Raw genomic sequence first — 15,362 nt, forward strand, 5'->3', positions numbered from 1 at the left:
GCAGCTCTTAACCGATGTAACGCAGAACTTCCCACTCTATCCTCATCTCTCGCCTTTGTCTTAGTTTTCCACGGCTGCTATAACAAATTGCCGCAAACCAGGTAGCCTAAAACAACAGAAGTGTTTTCTTTCACAGTTCGAGGGTCCAAAACTCTGAGATCGTGATGTTGGCGGGTTTGGTTCCTTCTAGAGGCTCAGAGGGAGAGCGTTCCATGCCTCTCTCCCAGCTTCCAGCACTGCCAGAACTCTTCGGTGTTCTTGGCTTGTAGATTCATCACTCTGATCTCTGCCTCCATTGTCACATCGTCTTCTCCTTTTGTGCGACTGTGTATCCTCTTCTTATAAGGGCACTTGGATAGTCTAGGATGATCTCATCTCGAGATCCTTAATTTCACCTGTGGAGAACCTTTTTCTAAGTACAATCACATCCACAAGCTCTGGGGGGATGTACCTTTTAAGGAACCACCGTTCACCCCACCACAGTCTTTCTTTCATATTTGACCTCTTCCTCTTTAGTCTCTTTCCTCTGGGTCACTCAATTATATATTCAATTTCACTATCTTTTCAGCTGTGTTTATTCTGCGATTTATCTTTCCACCAAATTTTAATTTAAATCATTATATTTTTAACATCCAAAGTTCTGTTTGATTCTTTCTTAATTCTGCCGGGTTATTTTTGATAGTCTTTTGTTCCTTGATAATGTTGATTCTCTTTTATTTCTTTAAACATGTCATAAAGCGTATTTCATATTCTAAATATGATAATCCCCAAACTCTAAAGCCCTTGGTGCTAAATTTGTGGTTTATTGTTTCTGCTGATGTTCACAATGACTGATTAGTTAAGGTAAAATCAACTGCGGCACACTTAACCTCCACAATCTCAGTGGTTTAACACTTAGGGTCTTTCTCTGTTACTGCCATCATGTCAAGTTGACGGATTGACGTGGGGCCTGTGTGGTCATTCAAGGACACTGACTGACACAGGCTCTGCCGTGTTCAACATGTGGCCTCCAGGATCACCCTGAGCGCCAGCATCCTGCTAGTGGACAGGAGAGCCCCTAGAGGACCCCAAGCGTGGTCTTTGTGGGCCAGGCCTGGCAATGGCATCGACCTCTTCTGCCTTCCTTCCTTTGTCCAAACCACGGGTCATGGCTCCACCTGGATGCGAGGGTGGCTGGAAACTAGAATTGCTGGCTGGTCTGTTGAAATGATTATTCACTAACGCAAGGAAGGCAAAGGCCGTTGGCTAAGAGCTACCTGCCTGAGCCATACGATTTGTTTCTCTGTGTCTTAGGTCTTTATTTCTTTCTTTTAGCTCACAGTTGATTGAACTTAGTCTGTGGGAAATCTGAGGGCTTAAATTGGAACTTTACTTAATAGAAAATATTCATTTGCTTTGCTAAGAAAGAAGGGACACTACTGACCTGGGACCACTTGTGAGCTTGGCAATATTTTAAACTCACGTGCATATGTGTGTGTGTGTTACCCAAGATCTAGTTATATTGTATCTTGTAGTCTTATTGTAGAGGGAGAGTCTTTCAGAGCATTCACATCAGTGTTGCTCGCTTGCCTGTCAATGGTGGAAAGTATCTGTGCTCCTAATATTCAAGTTTATTTTGCTGGCTGTGCAACAGCTGGCAATCTAAAATGAAAAGCTGTTCACTTATTCCCACATATGATATCTGTCTGATAGAATCGCATATTCTCGGTTAGGTCCCATTAGTCTGACACTGGTTTATTACTCAAGTCCGGACCAGGGATCCCTCCTCCTACAGGCTCACGTTTGCTTCAGCGACTAAGAGGGCTGCCCTGGGTATGTGACCGCCTGGCCCCGCTGGCCTCTCTCTGTGCCTCGGCCTGAATCCTCAGTATGTTTAGTATCTTCACAAGCAGCTCTGGGGATGCTGGGATGCCTTTACATATGAAAAGTGTCAGACAAAATACCAGGCTGGCAAAGGTGCGCGGCGCCCAGCGAGATCCTGGGTGAGGCTGCGAGTGATGATTATTGTGACGGCCAGTAGAGGGCAGTGTCGGGCCAAGCGCAGGGGAGCTGTCATAAACGCCTGAGGTTAGTTTCTGAACTGGAGATTCACTGGTTACAAACCTTCCTGAGTAATGGTAGTGGGTGGTACTGCCTTTTTCTCCCCCCACCCCTTTAAGGGGATTTGAGAGTCTATTTCAAGGGCTTGTGTGTGACTATGAGACAATAAATAGGCTACCCAGCCTTATCCCTCCTGGAGCCATTGACCACTGCATGCTGTTTAATAAGGTTGCCCTTTATTTATTTATTATTATTATTATTTTGGCCACACAGCATGTGGTATATCAGTTGCCTGATGAGGGATCCAGCAAGGATCAAACCTACTCCCCCTGCATTGAAAGCTCAGAGTCTTAACCACTGGGCCACCAGGGAAGCCCAATAGGGTTGCCCTTTAAAAGAGGATTTAGGTGGTGGTTTGCATTTCCCCAATGCCTACTGTGTGCCAGACATCATGCTAAAGTTTTGCCTACCCCAAATTATTTAACTCTGGACAAATGTATGGGGCTTCCCAGGTGGCGCTAGTGGTAAAGAATCTGTCTGCTAATGCAGGAGACCCAAGAGACTAGGGTTCGATCCCTGGATTGGCAGTATCCCCTGGAGTAGGAAATGGCAGCCCACTCCAGTATTCTTGCCTGGGAAAACACCACGTGCAAAGGAGCAGAATGGGCTACAGTCCATGGGTTCCCAAAGAATCGGACACGACCGAGCGACTTAGCACACACAAAGGTATGATTGTTTTTCAGAGGAGAAAGCTGAGGCTCTCTGCAGTTAAATGACTTGTGTGAGATCCCAGCGCAGGGGCTGACTTTGATCTGTTGGGCTCCAAAGTGCTTTCCACTCGGCCACGTGCTTCTCACTGGTCCTCGGTTCCTGCCAGTTTTCATCCTTCTTGATGCTTCTATTTTTAACTCAAAAAGCTCCTCTATTCAGATGACGTCTTCAGTTTGGACTGGGAAGCTCTCAATACATCAGAGATACTTCTCACACCTAGCCATGTGATTAGTTGCTTGTTTGAGTTACTCTTTCATCCCCAGGGCAAGTTATCTTTCAACACATTTTATATATGCTAAGAGCACCTAAGCAGAATTATGTACACAGATCATTAGGCCAGGTGCAGCGTCAGCTCCAAACGCTGTCTGTTTGTATGCAGATCGCTCATTGACCTGGGCACATAAGCTGTGGCTACAGCCATGACCTAAACTGATTTTTTAATCCCATGATGTGGGAGACCGGTCTCACTACTATGGCCACACCTGACCCAAGGCAGTGAACTTGCATGGGCTAGCATCATACTTCACACATGGGGGTTTTTGTTTGTTTGCTGTAGATTGGTGGGTTCACCTGGTGGTTTAGTCACTAAGTTCTGTCTGACTCTTGCGACCCCATGGAGGGTACCCCGCCAGACTCCTCTAGTCTATGGGATTTCCCAGGCAAGAATACTGGAGCAGGTTGTCATTTCCTTCTCCAGGGTATCTTCCCAACTCAGGGATGGAACCCGTGTCTCCTGCCCTGCAGGATGATTCTTTAACAACTAAGCCACCAGGGACTGGGTTGAATCATTAACATTGTGATTACCTCACATGCCCGAATAGCTGAATTTGATCATTCTCTATCAATTGTTGTCATTAATGGTTGATCCAATACTGTTTTGGTATCTGTTGTTGGAGATCGCCCATTAGCCATTCTAGGTTGTACACCAGTTGAAAAGATGGATCGTTGAACATGGCTTGGATCCAGGACCTAAGTGTGCCCTCCTCCTTTTTAAACAGAATTGAACTCCCCTCCTTACCCCCAGCCCTGCCCCAGTCACAGGTCGGGGCAGCCGGAGAACCAGAGCAACCCTCTGTGCTGGTGGGAGGAAGACTCCTGTCCTGGGTGAATTTATGGGGAGGGAACACAGAAGGGGCCTCCCACCACCTGCAGGCAGACAGGATGGGAGGTGGCTGGAGCCTGTTTTATACCAAAGTCACCCCACTCCAGTAGCAGGAGGACTGTGGCTGACCTGATGTCACTGCGGGAGGGGAGGGTGGCTGAGTGGGGCGGAGTTGGATGCGTTATCACTAGGGAGAGGGAGAAGAAGCTTTTAGACCGAGGTATTGGTGGGCTCTCTCTTGTGTATGATGTATTCCTTGGCGGCTCAGACTGTAAAGAATCTGCCTGCAGTGCAGGAGACCTGGGTTTGATCCCTGGGTTGGGAAGATCCCCTGAAGAAGGGAATGATGACCCACTCCAGTATTGTTGCCTGGAGAATTTCATGGACAGAGGAGCCTGGCGGGCTATAGTCCATGGGGTCGCAAATAGTCAGACATGACTGAGTGACTAAGCACAGCACAGCACAGAAATGCTCAATAAAATGGGAGTGTGTTTCAGAAGGGATTCCATCTTAAATGCAGTAATCAATTCAAGTTCTTTTCCAGCTTTGTGCTGAGATGAGGATAGATTAAATTGTCTGGAAATATCCTTGAGCTTTGGTAAAAATTAGCTTTCCCCAAATAAAGAGTGTTTAAAAGTCCCAAGCTTACATTTTTGTCCTTATTCTGGAAATAACTTTTGTTTCTGTACCTGTCTTCTAGTTGCTAAATAATTACACCAAGCTAGCATATTCCAGAAAAATAATACATTCTTTTGAGTCCAGTGACCTCAAAACTCTGAGCATGAATATCTCTAATCAAAAAATCTCTCCCCTCTTAACATTCTGGGGTTATTTTTGTTGCAAGTCCCTACACTTCACACTATAATCAAAGCCTGTTATCTTGGACTTGCAATATTTGTGACTCAGACTTAATCAGGACTGTGTCTAGCACATACATCAGTCGTTGCATTTAAAGATGTGCAAATTGTGAATTTTTCTTTCAACTTGATCTTGCATATTTCTCTCGAAACCACTTCTTTAACACACCAAATTCTGTCTTGGAACAAGTTAAGAAAATAAGATGTATTTCCTAGCAGAGGTGACCCATAAAGCCAATTAAAGTTTGTGAGTTAGGTCAGTACTTCGAGCAGTGCACTCTTCATTCCTTCATATCTCTTGGGTATCGAGTAGTTCCTGAACACTCGCTAGTCTAAACAGGGTCTCAGCTCATCTTTAGACCCTCCAAATGGAAAAGTTCAGAGAGGAGTCTAGCGGTGGAAAAGTCTGGCTTATATAACGTTCTCAGGCTGCCGAGCTCTGAATCCAGCGTGCAGTTACTTCTTGGCATCGTGTCAATTTGAGGTGATGTCTGTAGATACGTTCAGTCTCTAAAATGCACCCTTTAACTGGAGACCCCTACACCGCAGACCTTTGGGAGCCTCTCGTTCTGCAGCTGGACACCTTCCAGAGGGAGAAGGGGGTAGGAGTCCCATCCGCTTTGTTAGCACCCCTTGTTTGGCAGTCTCCCCTCCTTCAGAGATATTTATGGTACAGTTTGTGCATGATAATCAATTGCCAGCGGCAGGCGGGTCTGGCTTTTCTGAAGATCCGAGCTCCTCCCTGTGATTACCTTGGGGAGAGCCTCAGAGGCAGTCCCTGGATCTGGGGCAGTTTCTACCCAAATGACCTGGTGGGCTGGGGAGGCACCCGGTGGCCAGAGGGCAGAGGCTCCTGGGGAGGGTGCGGGCGCTGAGTCCCGGAGACCTGGCTTTGAACTGGGACTCTGCTCTCCTGCCAGCTCCCTGGCACTAACCTTGCCCCTCAGCCACTCTGAGCCTTACTCTCCCACCTGCCGCACGAGCACAGTATTATCTGCCTCTCAGAGTTGTGTTGAAGACTAAACGAGATGGAAGCACCTAGTTCCAGGTACAGGGAAGGTGGCCGAGACCTGGTAACTAACTAGTCCTGTTACTAAGCTGATCAGCAGACACCTGTCAAGGTGGCTCAGACCTTTGGCCTTCAGGTCATGACCCCTCCTGAGTCTAACTCCAGCCCAGGTAAAGTGCTTCCTGAGTGGGCTGATTCCCGGAACCTGACCCCTGATCCCTTAGGGTCCCCAGAAGTCCACCGGTCCTTGAGGGCGGGTGCTGTATGATGGCGTGAGAGCTGCTCCGGCAGCGGCAGCAGCTCCGTCTCTCGGGTTTGTTAAGGCTTGGGGGGCACCCAGTGCCAGGTGAACTGGTGACCCCCGGTGAGCTAGTGTTAGAGGGCCATCGTGGTCAAGAGTGAGGACTCTGGGTCCAGGCTCCCTCGGTTGAATCCTGGCTCCACGTCACCTGCCGGTGTGAGAATTCAATCAATCTACCTCTCTGGGCCCCAGTTACTTCACCTGTAAAGTGGGCCTACCGTGAGTACTTGCCTGTTAAGGTGATCGTGAAGCTTAAACGTGCTGGTTTCCTAAAGCTGCTGTAAGTACCACAAGTGGGGTGACTTGGAACACCACAAATGCATTGTCTTGCTGTTCTGGCGGCCAGAAGCCAGAAACCAAGGAGTTGGCAGGGCCCTGGTCCCTCTGAAGTTGCCAGGGGAGGGTCCTTCCTCGCCACCCCCAGCTTCTGGGGTCCCTGGTGTTCCCTGGCTCGTCGATGACCGTCTTCTCCCTGTGGCTTTACAGCATCTTTCCTCTGTGCGCATGTCTAAATGCCCCCCCTTATAAGGACATCAGTCTGATTGGATTAGGGGCCCCCTGTGACCTCACTTGAACTTGATTTCCTCTGTAAAGATCCACTTTCCAAATAAGGTCACCTTTTGAGGTACTGGGCGTTGAGGACTTCAATATATCTTTTTGGGGAGGGTACTATTCAACCTGAGGAGGGCATGACAACCCACTCCAGTATTCTTGCCTGGAGAATCCTCATGAACAGAGGAGCCTATTTGACTACAGTCCATAGGGTCACAAAGAGTAGGACATGACTGAGCGACTAAGCACAGCACAGTACTGTTCAACCTGTAACAGGTGGACTTAGAACAAACCTTGGAACATAGTAAGCATTACATATGTTTTTAAACTATTTTTGTCTTTAATACTCATCACAGTCCAGCCAGGGAAGTAGTATTATTATTCCCATTTTAGAGATGGAAATGTGAGGCTCTGAGAATTTAAAGATTAGCCTCAATGTCCACAGCTAGAAACAGGGGAAGACCCCTTCACCCCAACTCTGACCCGTCTGACCACGCACTCATGCTGTCTCCACCGTCCCTGTCAACCTCTCAGAGATGGGCAGCTTGCCCACAGCTGGTGCCGGGTGTCCATCGTGCATGCTTATAACCCAGACTTCCGCAGGTGCGGCTGCAGAGGCCTGCGCGCAGCTCTGGGCTCAGAAGTCACCTGAGGGCTGCCTCTGGGTGAAAACGTGTATGCTGTAAAAGAATCACTTCCAAAGTCCGCATTAACATTTTGTAAGCTGTGTTTATATCTCTATGTTTTGACTAAACTGATGTGCCTAAAGTATGACTTCACTTTTCAACCAGCTGTTTTGATATCTAGCAGACGTGGCCATATTCATCTAATGGAAACACATGGATTTCAGAAAAACAATGAATGGCTTAGTATTAAAGATTAGTACTACTTTGTAAAGGTGATTAGACACCCCAAGAATTCAGAAAGCTTTTGTATAATAGAGAAATTCCTCATTGGTTGTGGAACCTGAGTGTTTAGTGACTGAATTCATTATGTCGTTGTTTCTCAGCATGTGTGTTTAGAGACATAAATAAATGGTCTAAAAAAGGCCAAGAGGTCTCATCTTGAAATCAGCATGGTTTTATGTTCCAGATTGCAAATATAACCACTAAATCTATTGCAACCATGAAAAGTGAAGTGCCCAGAATATGATGATGAAAGAGAGATAATCCAAGTTCGAGTCACTCATATCTCTTTGCACCCCCCAACTCGTCCACATATGATTTATTAGCACTGGGACAGTGAGCAAAATATTCAACCCCTTTGCAGCTAATACCTAGAAAATGTGGAGAGTCATTCCTTACTTCTGAATTCACAGGTGGTGGGTTAGGCCAGGGGTTTCCCTGGTGGCTCAGATGGTGAAGAACCTGAGACGCAAGTTCGATCCTTAGGTGGGGAAGATCCTCTGCAGGAGGGCATGGCAACCCACTCCAGTATTCTTGCCTGGAGAATCCCATGGACAGAGGAGCCTGGAGGGCTACGGTCCATAGGGTCGCACGGAGTCAGACACAACTGAAGCGACTGAGTATCACACACGCACAAGTCAGAACAGGAAGCCAGTTGGGGTGTCTTCCGTTCCTGAGATGTGTGCAGGGGCATATGTATCACAAGGCCGTGTGGCGGGACCTCAGGCTCAGGAGGTCCCCATATCCAGTTAAGGACTCACTCCTCCACCTAAGAAATCAACACGATTGACTTTCTTGAGAAGCCCATGCCTTAGGATTCTCTTTGGCGGCTGTGCTGGGAATTCTCTATTGGTCTCTTTGCCCTCCTCCCCCTTCTCTGGCCTGCCTGCAGCCCCTGGAGGATCTCACGGAGAGCCTCAGCTGGACAGCATCGGGAGGATAGCAGAGGCCGGGTATTGATTTCCCCCTGGCTCCCTGCTGGCTACGCCAGCTCCCCCTGCCCTTCAAGCCTGGGGGGACAGGTGCGCGATGGGTGAAAGTGGAATAAGCCCGGGTTGCTTCACCGTCTCTTATTGGCCCCCCAGGGCCCTGGCCACCCCTTTGCAAACAACCCCTTGGACAACATACATGTGTCATGCCAGGACCTTGGCTGAGTGAAGCTCCGACTGTTTTGAATTGTACTAGCCCAGCGTGTCATTAAGGAGATCTTGTCTTCCCAGGAAAGGGAGCCCTGAGTGGTAGAGTGGAAAGTTCTACATTTTACCTGAATAAAATGTTCACCCCCTCGTCTCATCATTATTTGCACATGCTATCACCTCAGTTGAGTACCTCCTGATTTCACGTCTTCTCCTTCACTGTGACTATGAAATAGGAGCAAATAAAGAATGCTTCCTCTAGAATTGCCAGATAAGATACAGGATACTCAGTTAAATTAGAAGTTTAGGTAAACAACAAATAATTTTTTAGGAGAAGTATATTCCATGGAATAATGGGGATATATTTATAGTAAAAAATTGTTTATTTGAAACTCAAATTTAACTGGGAATCTTACAACATTTTTTTTTTTTTTTGGCTAAAATAAATATAACAACTCTAACTAGAATGGCCTTCTGAAGTGGGCAGTTCCTGTTCAAAGAAACATTTTCTTTTTGTTTTTTGTTTTTTTTTTTTCCTTTTTGTCCTTCCTTATTTTCTTCCTTCCTTCCCCTTGCCCCCATTTTTTAAAGGATTCTATAAACTAATAACTTAAAAGACTCTTGCTCCTTGGAAGAAAAGTTATGACCAACCTAGACAGCACATTAAAAAGTAGAGACATTACTTTACCAACAAAGTTCCGTCTAGTCAAAGCTTTGGTTTTTCCAGTAGTCATATATGGATGTGAAAGTTGTGCTATAAAGAAAGCTGAGCGCAGATGAATTGATGCTTTTGAACTGTGGTGTTGGAGAAGACTCTCAATTGAGAGTCCCTTGGACTGTAAGGAGATCCAACCAGTCCATCCTAAAGGAAATCAGTACTGAATATGCATTGGAAGGACTGATGCTGAAGCTGAAACTCCAATACTTTGGTCACCTGATGCGAAGAACCGACTCATTGGAAAAGACACTGAGGCTGGGAAAGATTGAAGGCAGGAGGAGAAGGGGATGACAGAGGATGAGATGGTTGGATGGCATCACTGACTCAATGGACATGAGTTTGAGTAAACTCTGGGAGTTGGTGATGGACAGTGAAGCCTGGCGTGCTGCAGTCCATGGGGTTGCAAAGAGTCGGACACGACTGAGCAACTGAACTGATAAGCTAATGACGGCTTCCCAAGAGGCACTAGTGAGAAGCCCTCATTAGCTTATCAGTTCAGTTCAGTCTCCAGCTGAGACTCTCCAACTGCCAATGCAGGAGACATAAGAGACTTGGGTTCAATCCCTGGGTTGGGAAGATCTCCTGGAGGAGGCATGGCAATCCACTCCAGTATTCTTGCCTAGAGAATCCCATGGACAGAGGTGCCTGGCAGGCCAGAGTCCATGGGGTCAAAAAGAGTCGGACAGGATTGAGCGACTTAGCACGCATGCATAAGCTAATGAGCTACGCAGACTTAGGAGTGATGCAGGAGCTCTGGAGGGCTGAACTGCTTTTGAGAGAACTTTGAAATTCAGGGAGAAACTTTGGAGGTAGGTGCTGTGTAGCAGAGATGAATCAGTAAGGTGTACAAGGCCAGAGTTTTTTGAGTGAGGGGCCAAGGAGGAAACCTTGGTGGGGGTAGCTGAAAGGACTTTTAAGAACACGGATGTCTGACCCTCAATCCATAGTTCTTTGCACTGCTCTCAGTCTTCCTCTTCACACCCCACTGAATCCCCAGTTAAGTTTACCCGACTCATGTATATTTCATGTGAGCGGGTTTCTTTGTGCCACGCAGTGAGCGTCACTTCTGGGGTGCCATATGTCATGGCAGCAGGAGTCTAGAAGGAGAGATGCCTGCGATGTACTGAGTGTCATGGGGAAGTGCAAGAATTCAGTGGAAATGGGGTTGGGACAAATCACGTAGAGAGCTCAGAAGAAAGGAGGCTCCAACTGATCTCCAGATTCCATTTGTCGGTGTGACTCTCTATCTTCATATTAATAATGTAAGTTAATGTTCAGAGGTTTTACTATGTGCCAGGTATTCATCTATGTGGTGGTGGTGGTTTAGTTGCTAAGACAGGTCCGACTCTTTGCGACCCCATGGACTGTACCACCAGCTCCTCTGTCCATGGGATTTTCCAGGCAACAATACTGGAGTGGGTTGCCATTCCCTTCTCCAATTCATGTATGTATTCATAGGCGTATGTGTGTACAGAGCTGCATTTGGAGGAGGTGGGGGAGGAGGGAGAGGAGGCAGATCTTCCTTAACACTGTATCTGAAATCCACCTGGGATTTGTGGTTTGTGATGGTGTCAAGAAAGTTTCTACTGATGTTTTGAGCAAAGGGTCCAAGTAATCAAACTACCGGAGGCTCCATTTAGAAAGAGCAGAGAAAAATCGAGAAAAGTTGCAGATGCATTAAAATAGACACGGGTCAGGCAGAAATATGGAGAGGAGAGCTTGTGGGCTGCAGAAGCCGGTACACTGTGCTCCGTTCTGTTCTGTTCTTTTCCGCTTTTGCCCAAGCAATAAAAACAAAAGAGCGAGAGAAGGCCAGGGTGGGTAAGGAAACCAGCTTGAGGAAGAGCAGACTCAGACTGTCACAGCCAGACTGCCAGCCTTCATATATTCATGCAAAGGAAAATCAGCTCAGCTGGGAGAGAAGATTTGAGCAGACGAGGAGATAGAGAGCGACTGTCTCCTGCTGGCTTCCCTGAAAGGCACTGCTTCCCAGAACAAAGGGATGCCCCTGGGGGCCAGCCCGGCATCTGTGATTAAGCCTTTGAAGAATACACCCTCTCATTTCAACTCAAGGCCCAATCCACTAAAAGAATAAAACCCACTTTCCGAACAGGGTTCCGAGATGACCTTCTTGTTGAAAGAGCCCCCTCATCACTTTGAAACCCTTTAATCATAGAAGGAAAGCCAGAGTGGATAGCCTTTCCCTTCTCCAGCGGGTCTTCCCAAACCAGGACGCAAACCGGGGTCTCCCACATTGGAGGTGGATCCTTTACCAACTGAGCTATTGGGGAAGCCCCAAAGAACAAAACCCACTTTCTGAACAAGGTTCCAAGATGGCCTTCTTGTTGAAAGATCTCCCTCTTCACTTCGAAACCCTTTAATGATAGAAGGGAAACCACTGGGTCTGGGATCTTCTTGGGCACCATCCTCTCCCAGGAAGTGGTCGGGACCCTCCCCACTGATGCTCACGTCTTTCATCCTCTGGACAGGGGTTGGGTCTCGGGACAGTGGGGATGGATGATTTACCTGCTGAGGTCTGAGCTCCCTTTAGAAGGGATGTGTCCTCTGGGCCAGCCCGGACCAGCCCGGGTGCTGGTGGTGACCAAAGCCATCTCTGGAGGTCTTGTCTCAAAGGCACTCCCCTGGAGAGGGCCGTAGTCAAGGTCTCTGAGGTTCACCAGAGTCTACAGGCACCATGACCAATTGGTATGGAAAGAAGATACAAAAGCTAATGCTAGGTCCTACCTATTGTTGAGAACCAAAGACCCTTTAGGGAAAAAGTGAAGAGACCCAGATGACCACAGGAAAGAAGACCTCATCATCTGAAATGTGAAAATATGGTAGAGCTGTGTGTCAGCTGCACACACAGATCCTAGCTCTCAGTGAGGCCTTGTGGGTATTTAAAAAATACAAGGGGGAGAGGTAGAGAATTTAGTTTAGCAGAAATTCTCCAGGAGAATATTCTCTGTCTGCCTCCCTGTCTCACACGTACATGTGCACACACACACACACACACACACACACACACACACACCCCATAATCCAGTCACATCACAGCTCTACAGTCTAGGGGAGGCCATCACTTTTCATCCATGAGGGAAAGAGCAAAGGATAGTGAGAAAGCCTGTAAACTTTGGGTCTAGAGGGTTGAATGTGAGTGTTGAAAAGAAGAGGGAAATTTCATCAAATGATATTGTAGGGTTTCTGAGACATACAAGTAAAGGACAGAAGTTGTAAATACTTAAAAAAAATTTTGTTTTAATTGCTTCATGCTTCTCTGAATACAGCACATTTTCAAAACTGAATCATATTAGCCCCTGCTTTCATCTGGGTTTCATGCATTTCTTCTAGAGTAATCGAAACAGTTCCAATTAAAAGTAGAGACTGCTGCACGCACGCACACACACACACCCCTCTCCCTACTATTCGAACTTTTTGGCCAACGCTGTACAACACCAGGGCTTCCCTGGTGGTTCAGCGGTAAAGAATCCAGTTGCCAGTGCAGGAGACGTGGGTTCAAGCCCTGGGTGGGGAAGATCCTCTGGGGAAGGAAATGGCAACTCATTCCAGTATTCTTGCCTGGCTAATCCCATGGACGGAGGAGCCTGGAGGGCTACAGTCCACGGGGGAGCAAAGAGTCGAACACAACTTAGCAACTAAACAGCAACACTCATAACAAGGTACTTGAGTATGGGGACCACATTTATTCAAATGTGAATCTCTACATCTATCACAATGTACAGTCCATAGGAGCATTTAATAAATGTTAGTTGGAGGAATAAATGAAACTAACAAGTTCTTTAGTCATTGGATAATTTGCTCAAAGTTTTTATTTATTTGTTAATTCTGTCAATTCACGTGTGAAAGCTTTGGTCAGGGTCGAAAAACTAACTCTATAGTTTTGGGCAAAAATAATTGTGTTTGGCTCTCTGGGCTTTAAATTGAAAACATCACTTGTGGAACGCCTGAGCTTCTATGATGAAATAAAAGGTTTTTACTTGGGGATATTTTGAGTCTACAAATTTTCAAAATTATATTTTATGGTTTCTCCTGGTTTGATTAAAAGTAAAGTGTGGGTGTTGAGGAGTAGGCACTGGCAAAAAGAAAGAACAACAGCAAACAAACAAGGGAACAAAAAAGCCACTTTGATGAAGCATCGTCAGTGAGCTCGATGAAGCATGTTTCATCCCGGTGCCAAATGATGCTCACTAAAATCGCAGCAATTTTTGATGCACTCGCCAATGTTTGTGTTATTTTTACTTTAAAGATGTAACAGATTGCTCCAAAATAAATAATTTAAGCCTCATGTTTCAAATGAGTCCAAGCGCTGTGTCTTTCACTTCTGCACCCAACAGAGGCTCCTCTCGTGTCTATGCCACACTCCACTGGGAGGGCTGTTTTCTTGCTTTGTTTTTCAACGCGGAGTCTGTTTTTCACCATTCTGTTCCAAACATCAGGGGTTCTGTCATCATTCGGCACTTGAAGCGATAACTCCTCTTTATCTGGGAAAAATGGGAACAAACTCCATGGCGTCTGCATTCGTGATCTGGTGGGAGGAGGGCTTGGAAAGGCTGCGGAGAGAACTCTGGGCTGAGAACATAACCCAAGCCCACGGGAATCTACAGTGTGCACACTGATTCTTTTCTAGACGTCGAGCCACGAACAATGGGTCAGGTTTTACACACGATGGTCTCAGTTTAACTTAAAATAGCTTCAGACTTGGCCAATTACTTTCACTTGAGATGGCCCATCGTCAGTCAGTATTGGACTTCTTACTGGGTTGTTTGCCTTTATGGTATAATCTAAGAGAAAAGAAACATCTATGATTTAAAAAAAAATAATAATATAAAAAACCAAGAATGTATGCTGTTCTCTGCTCCCTAAATGAACGTGAATGGCTTATAAATTCAGAAAATAAAGATGACATGTAAAAACACCAGAGCAATAAACCGACAGCCTTGTGTCTTCGTTAATGCAGGTCGCCACTGTGAGGTCCATCAGATGACTGGGAACTACATGTGGGACCCTGACACCAACAAGTCATTTGACTTAGGTATCAACAGAGACAGCCGGTTGCCCCTTTGGTGGAATGGATCAGAACCTCTGTGGGTCACTCTGACCAAGGCCAAGAGGAAGGTCTACATGTACTACTGGCCAGGTGAGTGTGCTGACTTCCAGGCCACTCCAACCTCCCAAACCTCAAAGTACAGTGGCATCTCTCAGGACAAGCATGCACGGGGAGGTGTTTGAAGACCAAGCCAGGGTTTGAAAAACTGGGATCTTTGTTCAAAAAGCACCTTATGGAAGTGTTCCTTTATATTTTGCTGCACGTAGATGTGTTTGAAGACCAAGCCAGGCTTTGGAAAAGTGGGATCTTTGTTCAAAAAGTGGCTTATGGAAGTGTTCCTCTATATTTTGTTGCCCTGTGGCATGTGGGATCTTAGTTCCCAGACCAGGGATCAAACCTGTGTCCCCAGAATTGGCAGGCAGATTCTTAACCACCAGGGAAATGTCCTTTATATTTTGGTTTGAACAGTAGCATCAGACCAGACACTATGCCATCTCTTACTATCCTTGGTTCAGCAATATTTCTGCAGTATAGCATGCATTTTCATGGGCAAAATTTTGGATACCCAAGAGAGATAAGTAATAGGGTGCTTATTTGCTTTACAAAAGAATTTAGAGTACCAGTTCTATAGATTTTGAGATCTCCTACAATACTGAAAAGAGAGTTCAAAGCTCTTGCAACTTTCTGGTTGTGCATTAAATGAAGCCTCTGTATTAATAGTCTGCCTGCAGATTGTAGGTCAGTGAGAAACTGAAGGACTTAACTTACTTCAATGAGGGAGATAAGCAGTCATGTAGACTGTCCTGGCGGAGAAGGCAATGGCACCCCACTCCAGGACTCTTGCCTGGAAAATCCCATGGACGGAGGGGCCTGGTGGGCTGCAGTCCATGGGGTCACTAAGAG

The 15,362-nt window shown here is 46.4% G+C and overlaps 1 protein-coding gene across 4 annotated transcripts in view; it reads left to right on the top strand.

Annotated features, from left to right (window-relative positions):
• The window catches only part of ENPP6 (ectonucleotide pyrophosphatase/phosphodiesterase 6), a 103,480-nt gene that overhangs the window by 36,661 nt on the left and 51,457 nt on the right, over nt 1-15,362 (top strand). For all 4 annotated transcript variants that reach the window (XM_070364158.1, XM_070364157.1, XM_005903156.3 and 1 more), the window contains exon 2: nt 14,370-14,549. In XM_070364158.1, coding sequence (XP_070220259.1) covers nt 14,393-14,549 — 157 coding nt within the window. In that variant the 5' untranslated portion in view covers nt 14,370-14,392. The remainder of the gene's footprint in view (nt 1-14,369; nt 14,550-15,362) is intronic.

The sequence above is a fragment of the Bos mutus genome, chromosome 27, assembly GCF_027580195.1.
Source record: "Bos mutus isolate GX-2022 chromosome 27, NWIPB_WYAK_1.1, whole genome shotgun sequence".
NCBI classification, from domain to species: domain Eukaryota; kingdom Metazoa; phylum Chordata; class Mammalia; order Artiodactyla; family Bovidae; genus Bos; species Bos mutus.